The following is a 23,963-nucleotide window of genomic DNA, read 5'->3' on the forward strand; positions in this document are numbered from 1 at the left end:
TAAACATTTTCATCATAGATAAATTAACCTACATAGTACATGAGCAAGCCAAGGGTCTTGTGAAATGTTCCTGATAAACTATGTTTGTAGCATTCACCATCAGCCCGTTGTATATTATGACTGTCGTTAATTTTCCCAGTCTGTCAGGAGTGGAATGTCAAAACCAGACCACAAGTAGAGGTAAGATGTAAGCTTAGCAACTCAGCTACTCTTCCAAGGGTGCTTTTAAAAATACAAAAGACAAGAACAATTTAAACTGTACAGATGATGACAACAGTGTTGTCAATGACAATGACGTGTTCCCAAACAAACCAAAAGTAAGACACGATAAAAGCATTTAAAACATAAAATGGAAAAATTATTTGAATGGAGATGAATTAAATATTTCTATGTCTAAATCTATGAGGATGACAGTAGTCTTCTCACTTCATCGTGTCTCCAGCAGTCATTCTGGACCGATTCTGATGCAGCAATACACACGAGCACAGAGAAAACACACACCCACACGTAAATATATCTTTGACCAGCTGGGCTGTGTGTGAGTTGTGAGCCGGAGAGAGCCAGCAGCACTTCAACTGGTCAATGAAGTAAACCTCTACCTAATCTGCACTTTATACAAATGTGTGCTTGTCTGTAAATCTGTGCGTGCGTGTGTATTGCATGTGTATACATGTGTGTCTATTTCATAAGCTTCTGGCGGGGAACTCAGGGACTGAATAGAGGAAAGCACATGAGCGTCCACCTGAAGTCTGCAGTCTTCTCCCTCATTGTTCTGACTATTGTTGGGACAAACAGTGATGCCATCACCACTTCAGTGGATTTTTGTTTTATTCATTTGATTGTACCAAATACACAAAATAACGTCCAGAGCATAATCATAACATTCCTTTCCGTAGATGATCATATTGGGAAAGACACCAACAAATTTATATGAGAGGAGAAATCAAACAGGTCACATCAGTAAAGCTGTGAGTCAGAGTGTGTCCTACTATAGGTCCTCTTGTCAGCCGCTCAGCAGGTAACACTCTGCAGACTCCTTTGAGTGAAGTGCACCATAGAGGCTTTTTGATGGGCTATTTCAACTGCCTTTAAGTCTTTAATATTGCAGACCCGCTTCTCTCTGGGCCGTCTTTGTAAACATCAGTCAGAGGAATGCATAATTTGTTTACTCGGTGTAAACAGGTATTGGCAGCATAGCTTTGGTTCAGTGAAAGTAATTCTTTCTATATATGGACTTGTGTTCTGAAACAATGTAATTATTGCTATATATCAACAATAATCGTAAAAGGATCCTGAAAAGATAAATATCCCATGAATCTATATACTATAAGCTCTTGAGGAATGGCACATATGTTGATTGGGGCCTTGAATGATCTGAAGACATTTCCCAAACTCCTGTAACAAAAAATGAGTGCTGTACGTTTGTGTGTGATATAATTCATTAACAGCAGAGTTCTCAAAGTTTATAATTTTCTTATTTAATTTTACATTCACAGATTATGTTAAAAAACTGCTAAGTATTGATGCTGCATTGTGGAGAAACATGCATCTTAAATTTGAGTCTTATTCATAAATCTAACCTGTTTTAAGAATAAGTTAATCTCACCCAAAAATAGTACCACTTTTCCAACACATCGATACTGACAATCATATTTTTGTACTGCAATCAAATGCTAACCTCCCTGGGGAAAGACACAGACTCCATCTTGAAGCGTTCAAAACAAGAGTTTGCTGTATCTTTTCTGTGACTATCTCTGGTGACGCCTGCTTTGGCAGGAGTGTGCAGAAGATGCTACCAGCAAACTGTACATCTCAAACAGATAAGAACTGCTATTTACAACCTCAATATCTCCAGTATTTTTAGGTGTACTGTACAGTAATATTGTGTTCATTAAGTTGACAAGCCAAAGCTTGATCTGCTTACTAAGATGTTATCTCTACTAAAGATTCATAGACTATACTTGGTGTAAGCTGTGTAAATGTATAAATTAAAGTCATTTGGGTATGAAAACACTTTATACGGTACTTTCTTGTATGTCTCAGATTAATCTTCGATTTTTAGTATTTGACTCAAAACATCTCTCTATGTGAGCAGTCTGTAGTCTATAATTCACACTATGTGTCACTAACTGCGTTTTTTCCCTTCATACTCCCATCACGACACACACGTACACATCTGCAGTCCACTTCATTTCAGAAGGATTACCAGCCGGTGTACTGATGGAGATTTCAAGAGGGGAAACTCAATTACTTCCTTGCTCCTAGAAACACCTGAGCTCACTGGAGAGGACGACAGGGGTGCCACCCACTCACAGACCTTTCCTGGTGCAGAGATGGCACATGGAATAAGAAGGATGAGGAGGCCTGAGGGACAGTTTTTACAATTTGCTTGCAGGCTGTCCATGTCTCAGTTCCACCCACTAACTAGACTACAAAAGCTTGAACAATTCAGTATGACAATAAACCTCAAAGTTCACACTAATGGCTGGTCACATTTTAAACATTTACCCTGTTCCTTATTCAGGGTACAGCAGGCCTCCAATTAGTTTAGCCCAAATATGAGAGAACGACAAAGTACCGGAGCTCAAAGAAAAGCTGTCGTGACAATGTTACATGCCACTTCTGCAGGCTGACTATTTTTCAACTTCATTGGCTCACTGGCTGGGTTAGTTTAAGGAAAAAAGTGAGGTTAAGATCAGTAAATACTATAATTTTTTCCCCCATATTTTAGGAAAGCTATCTCCATTCTTGCTGAAAATGAGTAGTACAAATTGGAGAATTTAATAAATGAGTGCAAATTTCTGATTTGTCTTAAAGTTCTGCTCTCTTTGTCTCTAGATGCTCAGTGGGATCGCTCAGTTGTGATTGTAATGCAAGAAAATGGTGAGACTGTATGAAATTAGAGGGAATTCAGAGATTTACAAGAATTGAATTTGTAATTTCTTACATTGTTTGCCTTCTTAATGAAAATGTCACAGAAATATCAAACTTGTTTATGACCACAGCCACAGTAGCAAAGATCAAGTGCTTGCTTGTGTGTTTGTGTATGTGCATGCACGTGATAGATTAGGTCCTCTTTCACTATCACAAGACAATAGTAGCTCCAAGAGGACTGTGCTCTCTGTCACCATGGAGACAAGTGCACCCAGCGCCCAACAACGCTATTTTTGGAGCAGTGCAAAGAGCTTCACTCTTTCTCCTCTTCTTATTCAGCCATACTCTTTAATTTTCTCTTCAAAAACTATTCCTGTGCCGATGTGGGCCAGTTGTTATGCCAGTCGACAGAAAAGTGATTCCACAGACATAATGGGTGGGGTGTCCTGTTTGAGATATAATGTGTAATGTTGTTTTTGTGTGAATGTACAACATTTCATTCCTACTCCTGCACCTTGTCTCCTCTTTGTAGTATTCAACTTTCATTTAATTTAGGAAACAAAATCTACACAAAATGTATGGTGCTCTTCTGCTAAGACAACGCCCTGTTTCCACAGAGCTGTCAATTAGCAGCAGATACACACACCATCCCCACCGGTGACTAATTGAATGCAGGAGTACAGAAGCACTAATTCAGAATCCTCGAAAGTGTTTACATCCTCTTAGTGTTGGGATTACCACAGTAGGCATGACATCAAGGCTGTGTGCAATGCAGATATTTTTTTATTTGGAATGAGGGCAAAGGTTTTTTCACATAGGTCACTAATCGCTGCACTGTAATCTTTGAAAGCAGGCAGTGTTCTCTGAACCACCTAATTATAAGGTGGTCCATTTCTGCTGTATTGTTACCAGACAAGTGGCTGTGCTGTTAGTCTTCCATTGATCTCCTCTTTAATCTGTCTATTGGAAAACAAAGAGCTGGTGGGTGTAATGGAAATGATAGGGAGGCATCAATACATAGTATTAGACAAAACTAGTTCTCAGCACAGAGGCAATGTGTAGGAGAGTAAAAAGCTAATCTGTGGTCTGGCAGCTACAGAACGACTTTGATTAGATCAAATTAAACTAATACGCACTACTGCAACACTTATAAGCCATGGCTGTCTATCTGCAAATATCAAAGTAATATTTTTTGACAGTTTGAAACTGATCAAATTGAACCCATTGTCTGTAGAATAGGATTAGCAGAGGTGATGTGAAAGCTTTCCTTTAATGCAGATACAGCTATATGGCATTAGCACTGCAAAATATTATCTTGACACCTACTGTAACCATTGTCTTCCTCCTTCGTCCCGTCAATGGTACCATCTGCCTGCAGCTGCAAGTGGAAACCTTGTCGGCTGTACAGTTTCGTCACAATCCCCTTCAGCTGGGGCTCTGTGAAAACAAGAGGGGAAACGGATGGAAGACACAAGAATGAGTTCACCTACCGTGGGAAAAAAACATGGGTGTAAGATGTAATGTCATTCGTAACCTTTGAACAGGACATTTTGAAGCTTTACATTCGCAGTTTACTTTCATTTAGGAAGCTCCAGGAGTCAAAAAATCTACTTCAAAGCTGAGGTGGGACGGAAACCAACCATTACGACAGCAAAATAAAATATGAACGCGTCAGAGGTGAACTGAAATCTAAATCCAGCTCTCTTGTGGGAAAGAAAACTTTTCTTCGTATTAGTAGAGGAGCTGCAGTTGAGAGACTAGATTAGCTTTAGGTCTTGCCACTTTCTGAAACAAGTTGTCCAATAAAGGCTCAGGACTTATTCATGTCCTGAACTACTATCCCCCTTACAAATGCAGTTTCGTTCTTATAGTCCAAAGGGTATGTAAACAAGAAAGCAAGACATCTGATGAATTTAAACAACTTTAAAAGGCAATTAAAACAACAGTTCCACACAGCAATGAACATCAAATGACAAAGTTAAGCATTTAAATGGCACATGGTAAGAACAGTGACCATCAGCTGTTCTTACCATGATGCAAACTGTTTTTGGTTGTTCTTTACAGTGCTAACTAAAATGGCGTGACAGCAATGAAACAAGATCACAGATTGATAAGAGCAAATTGTTTTAAAGCTTTGGAGTAGTGTCTTAGCTCAGTGGCCTAAGAAAGCTGGACGTTACTGTTACATGCTTTTCATCACACTCTTACACGTGAACTGACATATAAAGTTCAAATGCCAAAAAACCACCTGCTTTTGTTTCCAAAAAGGTCTTAGACAATCAAAATGAAGTAAAGTGATAAAATGAATTTAAAAATCATTTTCATTGACAGAAGAAGCTGTGTTTATCCAAAATCTGTTTGACAGAAGAATTAAACAGACAAAAAAAAAAAAAGTCTTTTTTAAATCAAATGGGCAAAAGCTACAGTAACATAAAATCAAGCATCAGTAACTCTAAGAGGCAATAGTTTTGAGTGGCAGAACATTTACCTTTGAAGAGGCTAGATAGTCGGTCTGTGTAATGTCTGATAAGAGCTAAGTGCTCTCCATCCTCTGGTTACTGTCCCTAGTGCAGTGTCCTTTACTGTGGTTTACCAAACCTTTCATCTATCCTTTCATCTCACTTACCTTTCACTGTTGCCTTTTCTAGCTTTACTAAGTTTGCTTTTGTCTATATAGATGGTTTGTTGACTTCATACACAGGGAACATTGTAATCACATTCTTGATCAAATTAGGACAATAAGACAAAGTAGCCTTTGGCCAGAAAATATGCATCAGCTCTTTGGATGGATTACTTTCATAGAGACATTTAGAAATGTACATACGTCAGCATGTGCTGTTCACACAGAAGAGCATGACCATGTGTATGCTACATTAGCATAAAATACACCAAAGTACCCATATTGACAGTCCACACTGTATTTCTAAGGGATGCCAGTTCTTTGTGTTTGGTAAGCCACCATCTGTAAGTCACACACAGACAACGCCTTCTACTTGGCACTTTCTGCTTCTTCCACAAGACAGAAATGGAAATTGGGAGTGAGTGGGGTGCAAAAACTGTAGGATATTTGCATAAATAGACATCTTATCCTCCAAGTACTGTATGCTGTGTACAGAATGATGAAACAACTTGGTCATGAATGAAGTGTGAGTGAATAAAGCTTAGATGAAAGCTTAGATGAAGACTGAGATGAATTTGAGTGACTGTTGTCACACTTACTCAAAATTTGCTGAAAAACTCTACTGAATATGAGCTCTGGACCTGAATAAGACATGATCAGCTCAGAGGAGCAGTCGAGAGCACTAAATTTATAAGAAAGTGTATCCTTTAGGCTGCAGAGACACACTTCTGTCAAACCAACAAAAAAGTGAGTATGGGTATTTAAATCTGGGGATACAGTATCTCTTTCACTTATTACACATAGTACAGCTATCTTAAGTGTAGTTTTGTTTTCAGCTTTCAAATCGATCTGGGAAAGAATTGTGATAATTTCAGTAACAAAGAATTTGCCAGTTGAATACTATAATACTTAACGTGTAGCCTTCTTGAAATTGTACATTACAGCCTTCTTATTTAAATCAATGTTTTTGTTCTTTTATTGGTAAGAAATGTTTAAGGGGTAGTCTTCTTCAGTATGTTGCCTAATAATTAGCTATAAACTGATGATCTTCACGTCTGGTTTGAACTGAGATATTAATTTTAAGTGACAGTGAGGTCTTCAGTGGTTTACTAAAATGTAGTGACTTTCAATGTATCTAGGCCAGCATGGACTGCATAAGTAGACAATAAAGACTGAAGCTTTAGCTCCTTTGCCTGCATTCAGTCTGAAGTCTCAGACTTCTTCTCTGTGAATAGACTTCAGCAGAGAGCACCAACTTTGGCCGACTCAGTGGTTTGGATCAGAAATGGTGCAGTTGTTAGTGTCTGCCTTCTTTACATGAGTGAAAGGCGACCTGCGATAGATTGAGATGAAATTGCATAACAGACCTGGTCGCCTTCTTCGCCTTTTCTTGGAGCCAAAGAGTTTGACCCTGGAGAAAACGTTCAGCCTGCTGGGCTTCTCACAGCTTCCTTTGGTTTTACTGGGGCTGCTAACGCAGCGGCAGGCATTAGACTTCTCCCGCTCCCTCGCCTGCCTCTTCTGCCTTATGAGGGAGCTGGCTATAGCCGCAGCCATGGCCAGTTTGGCAGCGCTCTGGAAAAAACTTCCAGGGAAGCGTGAAAATAATCACCGTGTCTGAATCCAGAAAACTGGATCCTGAAGGCAAATGTCCAGGCGCAGTAGAAAACAGTCGGAAGAAAATGCAACGACTCGTTAAATAACAAAGAATTTCTAATGTGGACTGTGAAGAACAGACAATAAAATAGTCCCAGCAGTGCAGTGATGCCCGTTAGATAATGTCCACATGAATCATGTTTCGTGAATTAGGGCGTTATTCAGGAATTTTCCGTTGTATCTCCGAGAAAAAAGTGAAACTTAAAAAAATAACCACTCGCTCCACCATGACGCTGTACAAAGACTTTCACCACAATAGACAGCATGTTCCTCCAAATGTGTTTTTCTCTGAGCGTCACAGTAAATGCCCCCAAATCCGATCCAAGAAGCGCTTTAGGGTCTCCCTAAACTACATGACTGCGCACATGTAGTCCGGACGGGCGGACGGTCGTGAATGGAGCTGAAGGCGCAGCCATGAGGTGGAAACACCTGTTTGTCTGTGCTGCTCCCTCACCGGAGCTGCTGCTGTCAGAGACACTTGACACCGAGCTTTAGAAAATCACCGCGGAGGATGTGATCGAGTCACTGTTGAGATTCCGCCTGTTTTTTGTCTTTACTTGAAAGTGTTGGAGGGTAAAGGAACAGCAGGCGCGTCATGCTGGATGCAGCGCACAGTCCTCCGAGCTGCTCAGAGCATCCCGTCCACAACCTGGAGAGGAAGGGGGGCAACTCCAGTCCACGTGCACGTTTAAGAAACGAATATCTGCATATTGGCTGTTATTTGGGATAATTCATATTAGCCCTCATACCAAGCGGAAGGGGCAAAGGTGGCGAGGGGGCGGGGAGTGGCGCGGAGGAGACGGATGGAGTGGGATGACACAAATTTAAAATATTTTCTTAGACACGACTGGATGAGAGTCAGGAGAAGTTAAGATCTACTGATGCTGCTTATAAAATAGCAGAGAGCCATCATCAGGAATCAAAAGTGAATATAATGGAATAAGCAGTGTTGTTGTCACAACCTCAAACTGGTGGATTGTAACAACTTATACTTCATTGGAAAAAAAAAAAACAAACAAAAAACAAAGCAAAAAACAATCTCAATGCTTATGTCTCGCCACTTTTAGGATGTATAGCCTTACATAACTTTTCCAACATGCTACCACAGATTAATCAGGAATGTACAACACCAGCTGAAAAAAACTATGGTCAGTGCTAAAATGAATTTTATTTCTTCCCCAGACTGTCAGCTTTATCAACCTTTTGCTTTTCAGCAGTCCTGGATCAACCACACTTAACAGTCCAGCCAATGGTGCCATCTACAGTCCTTAACCAAAACTGTTGTGGGTGTTTTATTCATTTCTTCTCATCAGTATCCCGAGAACACCCCTAAACATTATGGATTTTTGAATCAGCCTTAGTCAGCATAGTTAAGACTGAGCTCTCATGAAGCAAAGGTGTAGCAATTATAGTTTAAAGCTCCCCATAATAAAAAAATTCTACAGAAATGACAAATTCCGACACACGTTCAGCATAAAAACTATGGAAAAGCTCCAACCTGCAACTTAGAATCAAAACAGTGATGTCAAAAGATGCTCAAACTGAGCTGAAGGCAGCCTCATTTCAGAACCTCAGACAGCTCCACCACTGTGAAGCCAGCAATGCTGACAGTAACCAGTACAACTAAACACAGTTATTCCATCACTATCAGAGCAATAACACTGCTGATAAACTGTAAGCTTTGTCCCAGTTTCACGTCATTCTAACCAAAATGTAGTATAAAGTGAGCAGAAGCCTACCTGAAACGGATTTTCTCAGGGGGAATGTCATTATTCTCTAAATGAGAAGAGCCAAAGTAGCGGTGGGATAGTTGCAGTCCTCGGAAAGTGAAGAGAAGACGAGTAGTCTACATTCAGTAAAGTTCAAACCATTGTCAGACAACTGTCAGAGGCGTAGTGAAAGAGAGGAGCATCGAGGCGTGGCCATCGGCAGGAAGATCATTACAGGACATTAGCGACATGCCATTATGACTCTAAAATGCTCATTAAACATTCATTTAGAGGTTCTTGTTGATCCGGCAAAATGAGGGTGGGTGTGCTCACATGTTCCTCTGCATTTGACGGGCTGGTTTGAAGGAAAAGTGATTGAAAAGGCAGACGGGAGATTGGAGGCTGCTTCCTTCTTTGGGCAGAGAAGATTTTGGTCTCATGTTACAAAAACTGATGTAAAATGATCCGATAATGCGTGGACTAAACCGGTTATGCAGGCCTGGTCACTTTGGACGGAAAAAATATCGATGTACAATCAACCGAGACAACAGTATGCATTAAGCAAAGTGTTTTTATAAAGACAGTTCTCTATTCTGTGAAACTGTAGACGCATGGTTTTGTTATTTTTATTTTTTATACAGATTGCCATTGCAGTGCTGAGATTGACCAAATATGAGATTCATGACTTACCATTTATCAGCATTTAGGCGTCACTTACTGTAAATACATGGCATGGAGTATGGTGTTTTAGCTAACCCGAATCTATTTCATATGGAACTCCACATAGAAGTCCAAAGTAATAGAGGTAAATGTATTGTGTGTTTTATAAACATGTGTGGTGTATGCAAGGATGGTGAATTCAATGAGCCTGACAGGAACTACTCCTGGGCCTAAGTGCACTCTGGTGCTGGCTGACTAAGCACCGCTTTGAACACTAGATGGAGCAAGTGGACTGGCCAAAAAGATCAGTTTTCACCAGACAGGGCAAAATGCAACACTACTGTCATTGGCAATTTAAGAGAAGCAGATTAACGGGATCTGATGATTTAGCTACCATTGATCTGTTCATATTAAACCAGCAACTGAGTCTGAGTTTTATAAATACCTCCAAACACAAAATAGATCAATTTAATGAAGAGTATATAGTTGTGAATCTGATTTATTTTGTAATAGTTTATTAAAAAAAAAAAGGATTGACTATCCATAGAATATTTGTTTGATGATTAGATCCTACTCATCCATGCAGAGAAAAGCATTGCCCTGCCCTTTTGAAACGTCGGTACACTTTTGTGGCTGCATATTGTCAACATGTCTACATTTCATAAGGAATAGATTATTTTGTGGGGAAGTATCAATATATTGATGTAAAGCGGTGGTTTAAATGGTAGTTTAGACATGAAGGTATTTGTTCTCCCTTTTGCTGTCATTGATTTTCTCACAGTCTGACTTTTAACTCCAGACAGTCTAAGAAAAGATGGTGACCAAAGGTGGTTTTAAGGTTGGGCAAGGATTCCTAGACTATTACATGAAATCCACTTTAGTAGCAGAACTGACTTTGCATTTACATAATCTAACTACTGTCGATAATTAAATGCATGGTTGCAAATGTGCATCAAAAATTATAACCTTCTCCGTTTAGGGTTACTATAAATGAGGGTTTTTTTTTTTTTGAATCACTGCCAATCATTTATATCATATACCGCAAACCTTGTTATTGCAGCACCTTGTAAAATGCAACCTTTTCTTCATCTTTGTCTTTATATAGCAGGCATACTGGGTGCAGAGTATCTGATACTGATGCTAAACTTCACCCTGGAAAAGGACCATAATTAATCTCTGTAAACACTGCAGCACACAGCAGCCACAGTTGATACTGCTCGATACCGTTAATTCTGTCATGAGCACACACAAACAGATGGCTCTCTCCTGCTTCAGCCATTCCACTGCTGATAAACAGGGACCATCACTCAAGTAGACAGTGTGGGCCTTAAGGAGGATGGCTGGGTTTATCAGTGAAAGTTAGGAGGGGCGGATGGAGGTGGCGAGAGTCAGCCTATGCTCTACAATAGTGACATCAATAAAAGCCCTACAATGATTCCAAAGAAAGTGCCAATGTGTACAGGCCTGATAATGTTCAACCTGCTGCTAGTACTTTTATTAAAAGCAGTCGATCTATGATAGAGAGGTAAAAATACAAAATAACATACAATGGCAGTGCATAGCTTCTACAAGTTAGCGTGGTTGCATGTTATTTCCTGTAGCCTACTTTGCACACCTATGGTAGGTGAAGCTACCAACAGTGTTGGCAGCATTTTCTTTCGACAAGTATCGGCAGGAAACGCCACAGAAAAGTATTTCCTTTTCGGTGTTAATAAGAGGTTTTTCCTGTAGAATCGTGACTCCTGAATATAAATGCTTCTGTTGAGTTATTTGTGTTCCAAATCCCAATGAGGCTAAGCGAACAGCTTCGCCAGCCTTTAGTCTCAGCAGAGGTGTGACACTGGAATGACTAAATGCCAATTGCTAGTTGCTTAGTGAAAGACATAATTGTCATATCAAATCTTAACTTGCTTTAATGTTGCTGTTTAGCTGTATTATTGTTGACTCAACTGGATTGTAGAGCTTGAATTTTAAAAATTAATGTGGAATATTGAACCCATGCAAAACGAAACATAGTGAAATTTAATTTTGTATTGGCACCAAGGTACTTAATGATGACTCATTTATGAATGTTAAGATACCAAATGAGATCATGATATTGATTTTTATTTGATGATGATGATTTTTATTTTATTTATTTCTTTATTATTATCTAACCCTAACCCTTATCCTAAATTAGAAATACCATAGATTTTAAGAGATCTTAAGTTAAAGTTAATGAGATCTTGTGTCAGATGCAGGACATTGGGTAAATTATCATCCATCCATCCATCCATCATTTCTTTTTAATTGACTGATAAGATCTGTGAGGCTTCTGTGATGACAAGCTGAGCTCATGAGACTATGGCCAGTCATGACCATTCACACTGACCCCAGATAAAAATATGTGCACATTAGTAATTCTCCTGGCTGGTAGTAGCAGAACTAGTCCCAGTTGCAGAGCACTAAACATGCATACCTTCACAAGAGCAAATGAATTCAACTGTTGCTCCTCTGATTCCAAGAAGAAGAGAGTAGGAGTTGAGCATTTCTAAAAGAACAAGAAATGTATTTTTGCATTGTGTTTCTTATTTCTGAGAGGGCTCCATTCTTTCAGTTTTCAGCTCTATTATATTGTTGCTGCGGAGTGAGAATCCTTGAAGCTGTACATCATTCTGACTCCATATTGAAGGCAAGTCACTCCTCAAACCTACATAGATGTGAGCATCTCTATTCCAAACTGTTCTAAGCATAGCACAATTCAGCTTGCATATACACAACTGTCCTCTGCAAGGACTCCACTTGTCTTCCCACACTTCAATCTCTGGCCACTAGAGAGCAGACGCTCAGAGAAAAAAGGGAAAGAGGCCTTTGTGCTGGCAAGGTTGAGGGCTTTGTTGACCTATGTATTATTAATTATAAGCAAACAATTAAAGCTATGATTTTTTTTATTAATAACCTGGCCCTGTCTTGATAACAATGAGTATTTAATGATTTTTAAAATTAAGGAAGCGAAGGGGCCTCCAAGGGCAAACGCTGAATAAATTTAGAGGTTAACCTTGCACTTGTGATGTTTAATAGAGGGCAAGATTGCATATGAGGATTGTACCACTGATCATATCGAGATATTTAATGCTGAGCTAAATTAACACCTTCATGTGCCTTTGGTGACTGCAGTCGCAGGATTTGTATTGGAACCTTTTTGCGCAGAGTGAGGTGATGAATTGAAATATTATAATAGGAAAAAGGAATGATGTCTGATAAGCTCAAAACACTGCTGCTGAAACCGTTCAGCCTGTTGGGAGCCTTCTGCTGGCTGTCTGCTCTTTGTGTGTGAGCTAGTACAGTAAATCCACAACACCAGCAGCTTGCAGGCTGTTAGGCCACCAGTGCCATAGTGATACCATGCGTTACCATGGAGACTGCACATACGTAAGAGAGGGTGTGTGTGCGAAAGATAAAGACAGGACGAGAGAGAGAATTGCATTCTGGAAGTGGGGGTTGGGTATTACAGGCCAAGAAACCATCAGTCAGTCAGTAGCAGAGAGGGCTACAGTAGCGTCATGGCTGACTACTAGACCCATGACAATGACTGTGTGACCTATACCACCACTCTGGATCCACAGTACTGTGTTTGGTGCATGACAGCAAGAAGTTAGTCAAGTGAGACTGCAGGAAACGAGTCCCATTATTCCTCACAGTGGGTAAACCGTATGATCTCCAACTTCAGGGAGAAACAAGCATGCGGGCTGAGGGCCCACAGCTCCACCTTGGGAGCTAACACCAAGGAACAGTTGTCACAATTTTTTATATCCCTAGTCTATTTAAGTATATAAATTAAGAGCTATCATCTGCACTACATCATAATTTGGTGTTTAATGTGACAGAATGTTCGGTATTTTGGTACTTTAGTCATTTAGTCATTTATAGAAAGGGCATTTTTCCTGTTTTAGCCACAGAAAAAATAATATAAAACAGATGTTATTTTGAGCATCAATCCAGAGTCACAAAGACGATATCTGAGCTGTGTGCCAATCTCTCCTCATTATACCTCCACCACTTCTATTCTCACTTTAAAATGCTAAAATTAATTAGGTGCAGAAAGAATAGAATACCTGGCATTTGTCATCTAACGTCTCATACTTTGTAGAACAATTGGCTCCAAAGTCGTGGTCTGCTGATCACCGTTGCCATATTTTGTCACACACAAAAAGATTAAATGCAGAGCATTTTGTAACCCACACCAAAGGAACACAATTCTATTTTATCCATCAACAAAAGTTAAATATGGCACAGAAACAGCACTAAAGCAATTTCAGGAGCTGAGAATCTGCCAGGCTCTTTGTGTCTTTATTAATGATACAAATTACCAAGGAAGTGCATTCAGAATAAAATTCATCCGTTACATCTTTAGGTGCACTCTGGGCCTTCACAACAAACTGCAGCAGTCAGAAAGTGAAAAAGGTGAATGCCATTTTTAAGGTGACCTTTGAGTTCATGGTTATTCAACTGAGCCTCAACCTGTTGAACAATACACTATATGACAGATGGACAGTATATGTGGATATTTCATTGGTGCAAGCATGACACTAAAAAACCAAAACCACTTTCCTTGACATATTTGTCCAAAATGACTGAACAGCAAATATGCGTGTGCCTCTATAAGCTTTCACTTCTTAACAAAGAGCAAAAAAAGACAATTAGTCTGAAGAATGTCTAACTCTAATTACTTTTTTTTTTTTTTTTTACCCTTTCAGCTTTCAGCAAAACATCTCTTGATCCCTCTGAGACATGGCAGCTGGAACTCATGCCTCCAGTCTGGTGTCATTGATTGGACTTCTGTCCCCAAGAGGCTTTTGTTGATGTCATTAGCTGAGCGGTACACATACTTTTTATAGCCTCAACAGTGAAAACGTGACTGAGGTTTAGGATATTTAAGTACACATTTCCACATAAATTGATGTGGGCTTTTTGTGCATGTGTGTGTGCATGTGCAAGGGACTAAGGTGTAATGATGTGGGGAAAATCCAACAGTGTGTGAAATGACTACTGTTCAGACAACATTCTGCTTAGAATGACTAATGACTGAGAAAGCGACGTGATCCCATTACCCCGACTCATATAAGAGTATAAATCTACAAGCTTCAGTTGCTCACTGTATAGCTTGTGCTCACACCACCTGACTCTTACTCCTTAGACTTCATGTTTGGCAAGACTTTTCTAAAAAACCTTCATAACAAAGAACTCGGAAGACCCCGTAGCTGCATCTCTTTGATATAAACCGATGACAACTTGTTCTATTTGCCCCCTAGGATATGAAAAAAAGCTGTTTTATTTACACTGTGTATATTTTATGTGTTGTGTGATACAGATGTATGTTTGTGGAATGTATGTGGATGTGTCTGCCAATTGCACGACCTCGCAGCTCTTGTCCTCTGGTGGATTGTGGCTGAATCATAACCTCTGGTGTTGTAAGCAGGAGGAAGGTGGATAAAAGCTCCTGTGACTGATTCCTATGTAGAGAATCCAAGATGGCATAAATACTTCAAACTGCTGTGGTTCTCACGGAAACCCCCTTATAATGTCTATTTAATGGAAATAAATCAGCTAAGTTCAAACCAGCCTCCAGGCTTCATGCAATTTAATACAGGATATGTTGTTGACAATCAGCCTGGCACACATGATGCCTGTTTCTAGGTTAGCTACAGCACACACACTCTAATATCATATTACTGTTTCATCAGCTAGCGGAAGCAGGGCTTGGGGAAGTTCAAGTGTATGCACAAATTCACTTGTGTATTTAGGCAATTCTGCAATTACACATGCATGCATCCACAACAGATTCACACATGTACACACAACCATCCAGCCAGCCCACCAGGTCTCTAAATGCCGTTATCAGAACAACATCCAGTGTCTTATCATTGCCAGCATCACAGCAGGAAATAGATGGAAGGGGAAATCAAGTGTGGGAGATGCTTCTTTGCCAAAAATGGATGACTGAACAGTCACAGTTGCATGTGAGAGTCAAAGATGGTGAGTCAGTGGAAGTACTGTGGCAAAATCTATCATGGCAAGAAAGCTACAGAGAAACAGCATTTAGGAGGCCATAAATATCAAAATCACTTTTATTCTCCTTTAAGTTATCCCTTCTCCGTTAAGCAGAACACACACAGGAAGCGGGCTCTCGTCACAGTGAGGTGGTATCAAAGAGAAATCAAGGAAGGCCGCTTTAGCCAGAATTTAAAGGCTTAGACTTTCTCAACGTTTGGATTAATAACTCAATGCTAATTATGCCATGTGTAGCAAGAGCAGTCTTAGTTTCAGAATACAGTAAGTGATGGTGTCCGACATATCCTTTCAGTTTCACACATCAAGGAAGGGAATGTAGTTAGATTAAAGGCATCGTCTCAGACAGCAGCTGGCTTAAACTGTCCTTATTGATGGAGACAAAGGAAGCTCTGAGACTGGTACAGGAGCAAAGGGTCACACTTGCTTCTTTTTTAAGAGTTGCTAACTTTGGAAATTTAGCAGTCTTAGGTGATTGTTACTTCCTAATAAGGATGATGACAGTGTGCTGTGCTATTCTTGAACTAGAGCTACAAATGGCTAAAGAACAAACTCCTCACAGACAAGAAAACACTATCCTCTGCTCACTTGCTTGGAAGAAACTCTGGCCGTTGTCAAGATGTTTGTAATAAGCACTGTTCTTGGCCATTAACCATGTCTCTGTCCTCAGAGTAACCCCACTGCATTCCTCATCTGGCCTCAAGAATAACTGTGAATATTATCCGATGACATCAAATGTGCAGTGAACTGGATGTGAACATTAATGAAGCTCATGTTAGTTAAGCCAGACAGTCTGGATTTCCCCTGCAGCTGACACATTCAAGTTCGAGGCTGGGGTTAGGAGTTTTCATTCTTCTGGTAGGAAAATACGGTAAATTCTCATGAAGCTCAACTGCAGCTCAGAGAGACAGGGGCTGTTGTCTATATAATAAGTGATGAATATTCATATTTGGATGTTAAACCTATGCTGCTTCACATGAGGTTATACGAACGTGTATACTTACAAAAATATCAGAATGGGTTTCTACATGCAGGCGTGATTGCATGGTTTAGATTGGCATGGATTATTTCAGTACACTTAAAAGCCCAATGCGCTAGGTGGAACAGATTGGCTAAGCTGGAAGTGACACGACAGGAGACATGACTCAACTGATGGGAGGGGGTGGGTAAATAGGTCATGTTCCCAACCCAACACAGAATATCCAGATTCTCACTCTCTGCTTGTTAGTGTAGCCAAAAATGGAGAAATCAATGGAAACATAATGACAATGGATTGTAGAGGACCAGTGCTTGGTGCATATTAGGTGGGAGGAGCTGTGCACAGCTGACAGAGAACCCTACGGAGGTATCAAAAAGTAGGCCAGAAAACAGCAGTGTAGTAATAATGGCTCTGTAGCAGACTTCCAATTTGAAATTCTCATTGGACATAATAAAGCCTTCCATCATAATACAGTTTCATCCAATCCACCTGACTGATTTTTGCTGCGTTCCTTTAATTGCCATGAATGTAATAATAGCACAGTCCAGTCTTTTTACTGTAGTAGCTGCCACATTTGAACACACTCATACTCAACAGGTCTGTCTCTGCACTGCTCCCTCAGACCATTACCAGCCAGAAAAGAACTATCCCTGAATCTCTAGGCATGACCTGTCGTATGCACCATCATCCAGGGTCAGTGTGTTTGTGTGTGCGAGTGTTTGTGTTTGCAATTGAGGAGACATGAGGAGATTAGGACATATTAACCAATGCTTTGGCAGACAGGAGTACAGATTAGAGATGGGAGGCTGCGTGACACTGAAGGGTTGTGATGATGGTTTACTTGCGATAATCAGTGCTGCTGAAGGATGGCCTCGCTGTCTGCCTGATTGCTACCCATTACATCATACCAAACATGCATCTCAGGCCTGTGACATCCTACTGGCACACAGAGCCAGGAGCACACCGCTGCTTTTACTGGTTCACACATTGGCATCCTAACCCCTCATGAACTTTTGAATTCATATTTTCAATCTATGGTCTTTTGCTTTTCTTCCTGTTTTGTTGTGAGTGAGTGAGTGAGTGAGTGAGTGAGTGAGTGAGTGAGTGAGTGAGTGAGTGAGTGAGTGAGTGAGTGAGTGAGTGAGTGAGTGAGTGAGTGAGTGAGTGAGTGAGTGAGTGAGTGAGTGAGTGAGTGAGTGAGCTCAGAGCGAGGGAAGTAAAAAAGACAGACATCTGTCAATGAACGCTCATCAGGCCTGATGAGGTGTGCAATGTCTAATTATCTCTCCGGGCAGTGGATTAGTGGGCTAACACTAATGGTCCCAGAGGACACACATGTTCAAAGCTCAAAAATTCAGACTAGACACACAAGTGTAACCAGATAATTCAAATGCAGTACTGGCTAGTTGCTTTACGATGTGTGTGTGTGTGTGTTTTTTTTTAATTACATTGTAACCCTCTGACATGTTGTTGGGTTTTGCAGAATATTTGACAGATGGCAGTGTGGACAATGCATGGTTAGGTCAGCAGTTAAAAATACTTGGTAAACACCTTGGTAAATGTATTTGTTACTTTGGTTCTGTGCATGTGTATCCATGTGCATTTGTGTATGATTAAGCATCCTGCGGTGTCTCAGTAACAGCCGACAGCTGAGGTTTAGCCCAGCTACGCAGATGCAACAGCCATGTTATTGTTTATTCGGTCCAGTGTGCCAGCCTGTCCCACTTGGTCGCTCTTAGGCGTGCTGTAAAATGAGATTTGAGTCTACAATAATGACTCACAGGCATCATGTTCACAACAAACCGAGGCAAGGCACCTGACCGAGGGTGTGTGTTTGTGTGCGTGTGGTAGGAAAGATGAGGACAAGGCTGTTCGACTCAGGAGTGCTACACTCTGCTGGAGCTCAGTGGAGGTAAAGGGCACGTCATACAGGTCAATTGAGTTAGTTACATCAGGGCTCATTTGACAAACACCTGCAGAGAGTAATGCTCACCTTAGTGAACAAAGACGGAGCTGATGGAGGGGAGAGGACCGCTAACAGGCAAGGAAAGGAGGAGGCCCTTTCGGCAGTGCAAGAATTAGTTTTATTAAGAGCATGCATTATTTAAGTCTCGCACATGTATTGTCCTTGAGCACATATTTGGAATGACCTTGAAAGATCACACTGGGCCTCCAATGCCAGAGAGAATACAACATAATGTTTGAGAAGATTCCTCTATTTAAGTGTACTCATGATTTTCTATTTGAATCAACAGATCTGCTCATTTTACAATAAAAAATATGTGTGTTGTCTCCGATGGACCAATCTTCAGAACGTTAAGATTAATCAAACAGATAAACAAACAACAAATACGTTAAACATCAAGCCTATGTAGTAGAAAATCTTAATCATAATTCTTCATCATAGGAATTAAATATATAACTTGGATGTTTTCGCAGTTTCAACTGTTGCTGCTGTTGGAATTAAAAGTTGCCATCAAATTGGCTTAGGCAACCGTGGAATACTCTGAACACTTTCCATACTTTTAACCTCTATTGAGAGAGAATTAACGATCTGTATCTAGTCGAGCACACAAAGCTCCAACCAAGAATTTGAAAGAGAAGTGAAACACAACTGCTGTTATAATAATAATGTTATAATAGTTACTGATGAAAGATTCTTTAATTTAAACTAGCCAACTTTTCTCCAACTTGTGGTGATTAAAGGACAGCACATCTTCCCTGGTACTTAATCTGGGTTCCGTCAGGCTTTCTAAAGAGCCAAAATGTCTCAGGGGCTGGCAGGCGACATGATGGGAGAAATTGGGTGTCTGTATGAATCCCAGCCAACATTAGCCCCGCTGACAGGCTGGCACATTATTTGGGTGACCCCATGAGATGAAACATGCAAGGACTTTACATAATACCGCCAGCAGCCTAGAGGACCCTTCAAGTGTCTGTAAGTGTCAGAGCCAAACTCGCTTGTTTACGTTTGGCTTTCACCAGTGTGATGCTTTGAAGGTTTTGCCTCCCTTGACAGAAATTAGGACTTCTCAGATAATTTTAAGGTCTTCAATATTCACACTTCAATCTTTAACTTCCGTTGTCATAATATTTAGTGTCAAATTGCTAAAATTGAGCATTTTGAGAGCTCAATCAGTCATATTTTCCAAAGTACACACAACATGACCAAGGGATTGTTAAAATTTTCTTATGAAAGAGATGAATCGGACAAAATAAACTTTTTAATTGTTTCTCTAATGGTCTCAAGTTATACATAGGTTTCACTAAACTAAAATGACCTCAATCTAATCTTGCATTTACTTTACATTTTACAATTAATATTCCACTTACTAGCAGCTGTCATTGTCTTGGTTCTAATAAACATTATGTTGATTTACAGAACCTGACAGAAATAAGTGACTCACAGAGGAGCAAACCAGGATACAAATGAGTTACAGGCCAAATAGGATTTGGCTTGTCAATATGGAGTCAGACAACCAAATTAGCCTGGATATCAAAGCCTGTTAGATAAAAGCATCAAATACAACTTACAACATACAAATCTAACTCAGGTGACAACTCCTGCAAAAAAGGAGGGAATTTACACTCGTTTTGTCTCTCAATTAAGTACATACAGTACACATAGCTTAAACACAAGAGAGTACAAAAAGGGAGCGAAGGACCAGTTGCTACCACTGAATGTCTCTGTTGTGAAGTGGCTGATGAACAACTAGCAGAGGCATGCTGCAGTGCTGGCAGAGGGCCAAATACTGTAGATTGTGTACAGTCTATTGACTTTGACTGGAATCATGTGGGGTTCTAGATAGCATTGGACAGTCTGGGGCAACTCCACCATGGTATATGGCCTAATGCCATAATATGGGACAAAACCCGACAATACAAGATGCATCAAACAAAAATAAAATGAATAAAACATGTATGAAGCAAACATAAATACAACAAACACAGCAGAACACAATGTAAAAAAAAAAAAAACATAACAAAAACTGAAGGTTTATCTCCCACTGCAAAACAGTGGTTGAAAACCAACAAAAGGGCATCAAAATAATTTCAAAGACTCTTTAATCATGTTGATATTCTATATAAATGACATTGAAGGGATGATCTTGTCGTTAAAATTGTTAGATGTACACCTTTGTGTAACATTGAATGCTTATTAAAATTAAAGAAAACTAAAAAAGGAATACAGATCCACAGATCCAAGATTAACTTTATGAACCCTGTTTTCCAGTCTGAGTGCATTTTCAGAATAGATTAAAAGTGCATCAATTTGCATTAACTTCAACAAAGTTCAATTCTTGTAAACTTCTAACACTTTTCAATCAACAAAATGAATGTGACTAATCTCCAGGAAACCCAGGAAGTTATAACACAAACTTACATCAACTGTTGCAAAAGATACTTTTTAAAATTAATAGATGATAGTAAATACAATTTATCAGCATCATTACCTCAGGAGCACAATAAAGAAACCACTTTAACCTTTTTTCTTTCTTTCTTTCCCCTTTCGGCTTTTTTACCTGTTTGGGGTCGCCACAGCAAGCCAGCTGCCTGACTTGCTGTCTTAATTTATTTGGCTCCATGCTGTCCGCTGCCAGAGTTTTTAGACATAATACACACACTTGTCTTTCTTCATCTCCCACGGTAATATATTTAATGGCATGCTGCATGAAAGTGCCAGTGCCACTGAACGTAGCAGGTGTGCAATTACACTTTGTTTTGGTACGGCAATGAAAAAGCTAAGACATTCCCTTAAACCTGTTCCCCAGGGTCACATGCGCCCGGGGCTGAAAGAGCTGAAAATGGTGCTGGACAATCCATAGCTATTACTTTCTCCTGTCCCCTTATAAATGTGAATTGGCCCCATCAACATGTTTATTCAAAGCAACAAAAAATTATGAATTCAGTTTTGGAAAGTTCAGCATACTGGACAGTAGTACAGTAAAAGGAATATAAAAGCAGTAATTACTCAATCGTGAAGCTAAAAAAAAGTAATCATGATATTCAGTTGTATCACCCAACCTTAATTTATAATCACTGGGATTGTCACCCACCAACTACGTGCAGTAGCGCATGTAGACCTGGTATTGATTGACTTCTTTATGTATTGCATCTCTGACTAGACCCAGAAAGGAACAAAACTATCCTGGCAGCTGTCAAGATCTGCTCTTGTAGCCTCCCATTAATGTGCTGCTGATTCAGCAGTTTGCCTCATTACCCCAATTAAATAGCTTAATGCTTGTTTACTCTTGAGAAAACTCCCACGCTGCTTGTGACACAGTTACTATAACCTGACTACTCTTCTGCTTGTTCCCCTCTTGCTCAGCTGGGCTGTAGTTAAAGAGGAACCTCGCTGAATAGAACGTACAGCAAGTCAATCAGGGACATAAACAGGGATTTTAATGTCAAGCTGAGTCAGACAGTGGGAATGAGGAGAACTATCTGCACCCAGAAAACAGCTGTTAATGTGGACATTTAGAGTAAATGCATATTCTGTATCTGGCTATATGCCTATTTAAAATATGCATAGATATTTGCTGCACTGTGATTGCATCATTGTATTCTCTGGTATTTAATCTACATGAAATCTTTTAGTCCATTAACTTAAACAAATGTTGGAATTTCACTGAGTTCCTATTTTCTCCTTTGTAGTGTAGTTTTACCTTTTTCTTCAAGTAAAGAAAAGAAAAGTAATGTAATCATACAGTAGTTGTCATAAATGTATCAATACAGTTGTATGCATCACTCAGTATTCCTTCATGACAACCAATCTCCTACTTTTATCATGAATTGGGCCCAGTCATCATCTTGTTTATTTTATTTTGTGTTGCCATTAGGAGAGGAACTGGGATGTGTAGGCGAATAAAAGAGAAGTGCTAATTAAAAAGACAATGATAAAGTGTAATAGGCCTGGCAACTTTACTCTGCTTCACTTACTGCCAGTCTCCTGAGCAGTTTCTCGTTGATGTTGTCATGTATACCCACTCCTGCTGTTTGTTTATGCCTGAAGTTTGTTTAATAGAAGCCAGAAATAAACACTCTCAGAATTTCTAAATAGATGTGAAGTAGGCAATATATCATAAAAAAGTATTTTTGTGTATGTGTGTGTGTATAGTAATATTTTTTTGTGCCTATAGATGAAAACACATGAGAGAGTGATGTCTCATCATCATCACAATAGAACATGGACTTTCAAACATGGCATTATTGGACATAGGTCTTATTTTCTTACTTAAGGCTTATTCTTAAGGTCCATTCAGTGTCCATCTGAGTAAAGGCACATTAAAAGTGCATATTGCATTTTTAATGTCTTACAGATTATCAGAGAGGCCAAGTAACTGTTGAACGCAGCAGATTCATTCAAATCATTACATATTTGCATGGGGTGCATCTTCAAGCTCTTAAGTTGTTAATGCTATAATAGTCAAAAATGATAGTGCAGGTTATTTCTGGTGGGGTAATGTAAGGTACCAATATGTAGTTATTGCATCACCTGCAGTGGTTTCAGTAGGTCAATGTTCTGCACTGATACTTGTGACTACTCCTCCGAAGTGGAGAACCCTTTTAATTGGTGGCTGAAGTGGTTTCGAAAGTGGTTCATTTCTTTCATGTTGCCCTGCGTAAAACTTTTTTTGTTTGCCATTGATTCAAATTAAGTAATATTTTTATATTTTTAAATCTGAAGTCCACCCGAAAGAAATTAAAATATCTCTTTGAGTCTTCAACTTACTGTAGCTCCAAACATGGGGATGTAAATATGCAGCAATCCTTATTTCCATTGGAAAAACCCACACAAATAAAAACATACACATACTACTCATACCTTACACTTCACTGTTTACATCTCTATATGGATATTCATCTTTCTCTGTATATAGTCCATATCCTGGAATTACAAACAAAGTAATTTGAATTATGGATGTGATATTTGCACAGATTGGCCCCTCAGGCAACATGTTTTGTATTTGCTCTGGAGAAACAGAGCAGAGCCATAGATGAAGACAGAAGCCATGAAAACAGATGTAGAGTCGGGAATAGACAGGAAATGGAATTGAGAGGTGGTGACACTGGCTGAACCAAAAAGCCGGAGAAGGAGAACAAACTATCAGATTGACAGCAGACAGCACACGCAGGCCTGAGGATGGAGGCAGACACAGCACGCTGTCTGTGTTCTTCTGCTCCCTACAGTTATACAGAGATTAACTGATATGATTTGAACTCATCCTCCAGGCCCCAGTTCAAGCCAATGCGCTGCTGATGTGTTGTTCTGTGAAGCACATCTCTATCAGCGTGTAAAACTGATGCCGTGCTCTGTGTGTCTGCCAGCTTAATGTGAAATTGGGATATGTTTCAGAATGAAAAATACTTGGAAGTGATACAGCATATTACTAATTCAGTTAAAGGCTTCCTAGAT

At 39.8% G+C, this 23,963-nt stretch overlaps 1 protein-coding gene across 3 annotated transcripts in view; it reads right to left on the reverse strand.

Moving 5' to 3' along the window:
• Nucleotides 1-23,963, reverse strand: part of fgf13a (fibroblast growth factor 13a) — an 80,284-nt gene that overhangs the window by 14,335 nt on the left and 41,986 nt on the right. The window contains exons 1-2 of one of the 3 annotated variants that reach the window (XM_029512229.1): nt 8,890-9,040; nt 4,201-4,311 (exon numbers count right to left, since the gene is read on the reverse strand). In XM_029512229.1, coding sequence (XP_029368089.1) covers nt 4,201-4,311; nt 8,890-8,920 — 142 coding nt within the window. In that variant the 5' untranslated portion in view covers nt 8,921-9,040. Of the gene's footprint in view, nt 1-4,200; nt 4,312-6,861; nt 7,052-8,889; nt 9,041-23,963 lie in introns of those variants that run through there. The other 2 variants (XM_029512228.1, XM_029512227.1) reach the window with 2 other exon arrangements.

This window comes from Echeneis naucrates, chromosome 10 (genome assembly GCF_900963305.1).
Source record: "Echeneis naucrates chromosome 10, fEcheNa1.1, whole genome shotgun sequence".
In the NCBI taxonomy this organism is placed as follows: domain Eukaryota; kingdom Metazoa; phylum Chordata; class Actinopteri; order Carangiformes; family Echeneidae; genus Echeneis; species Echeneis naucrates.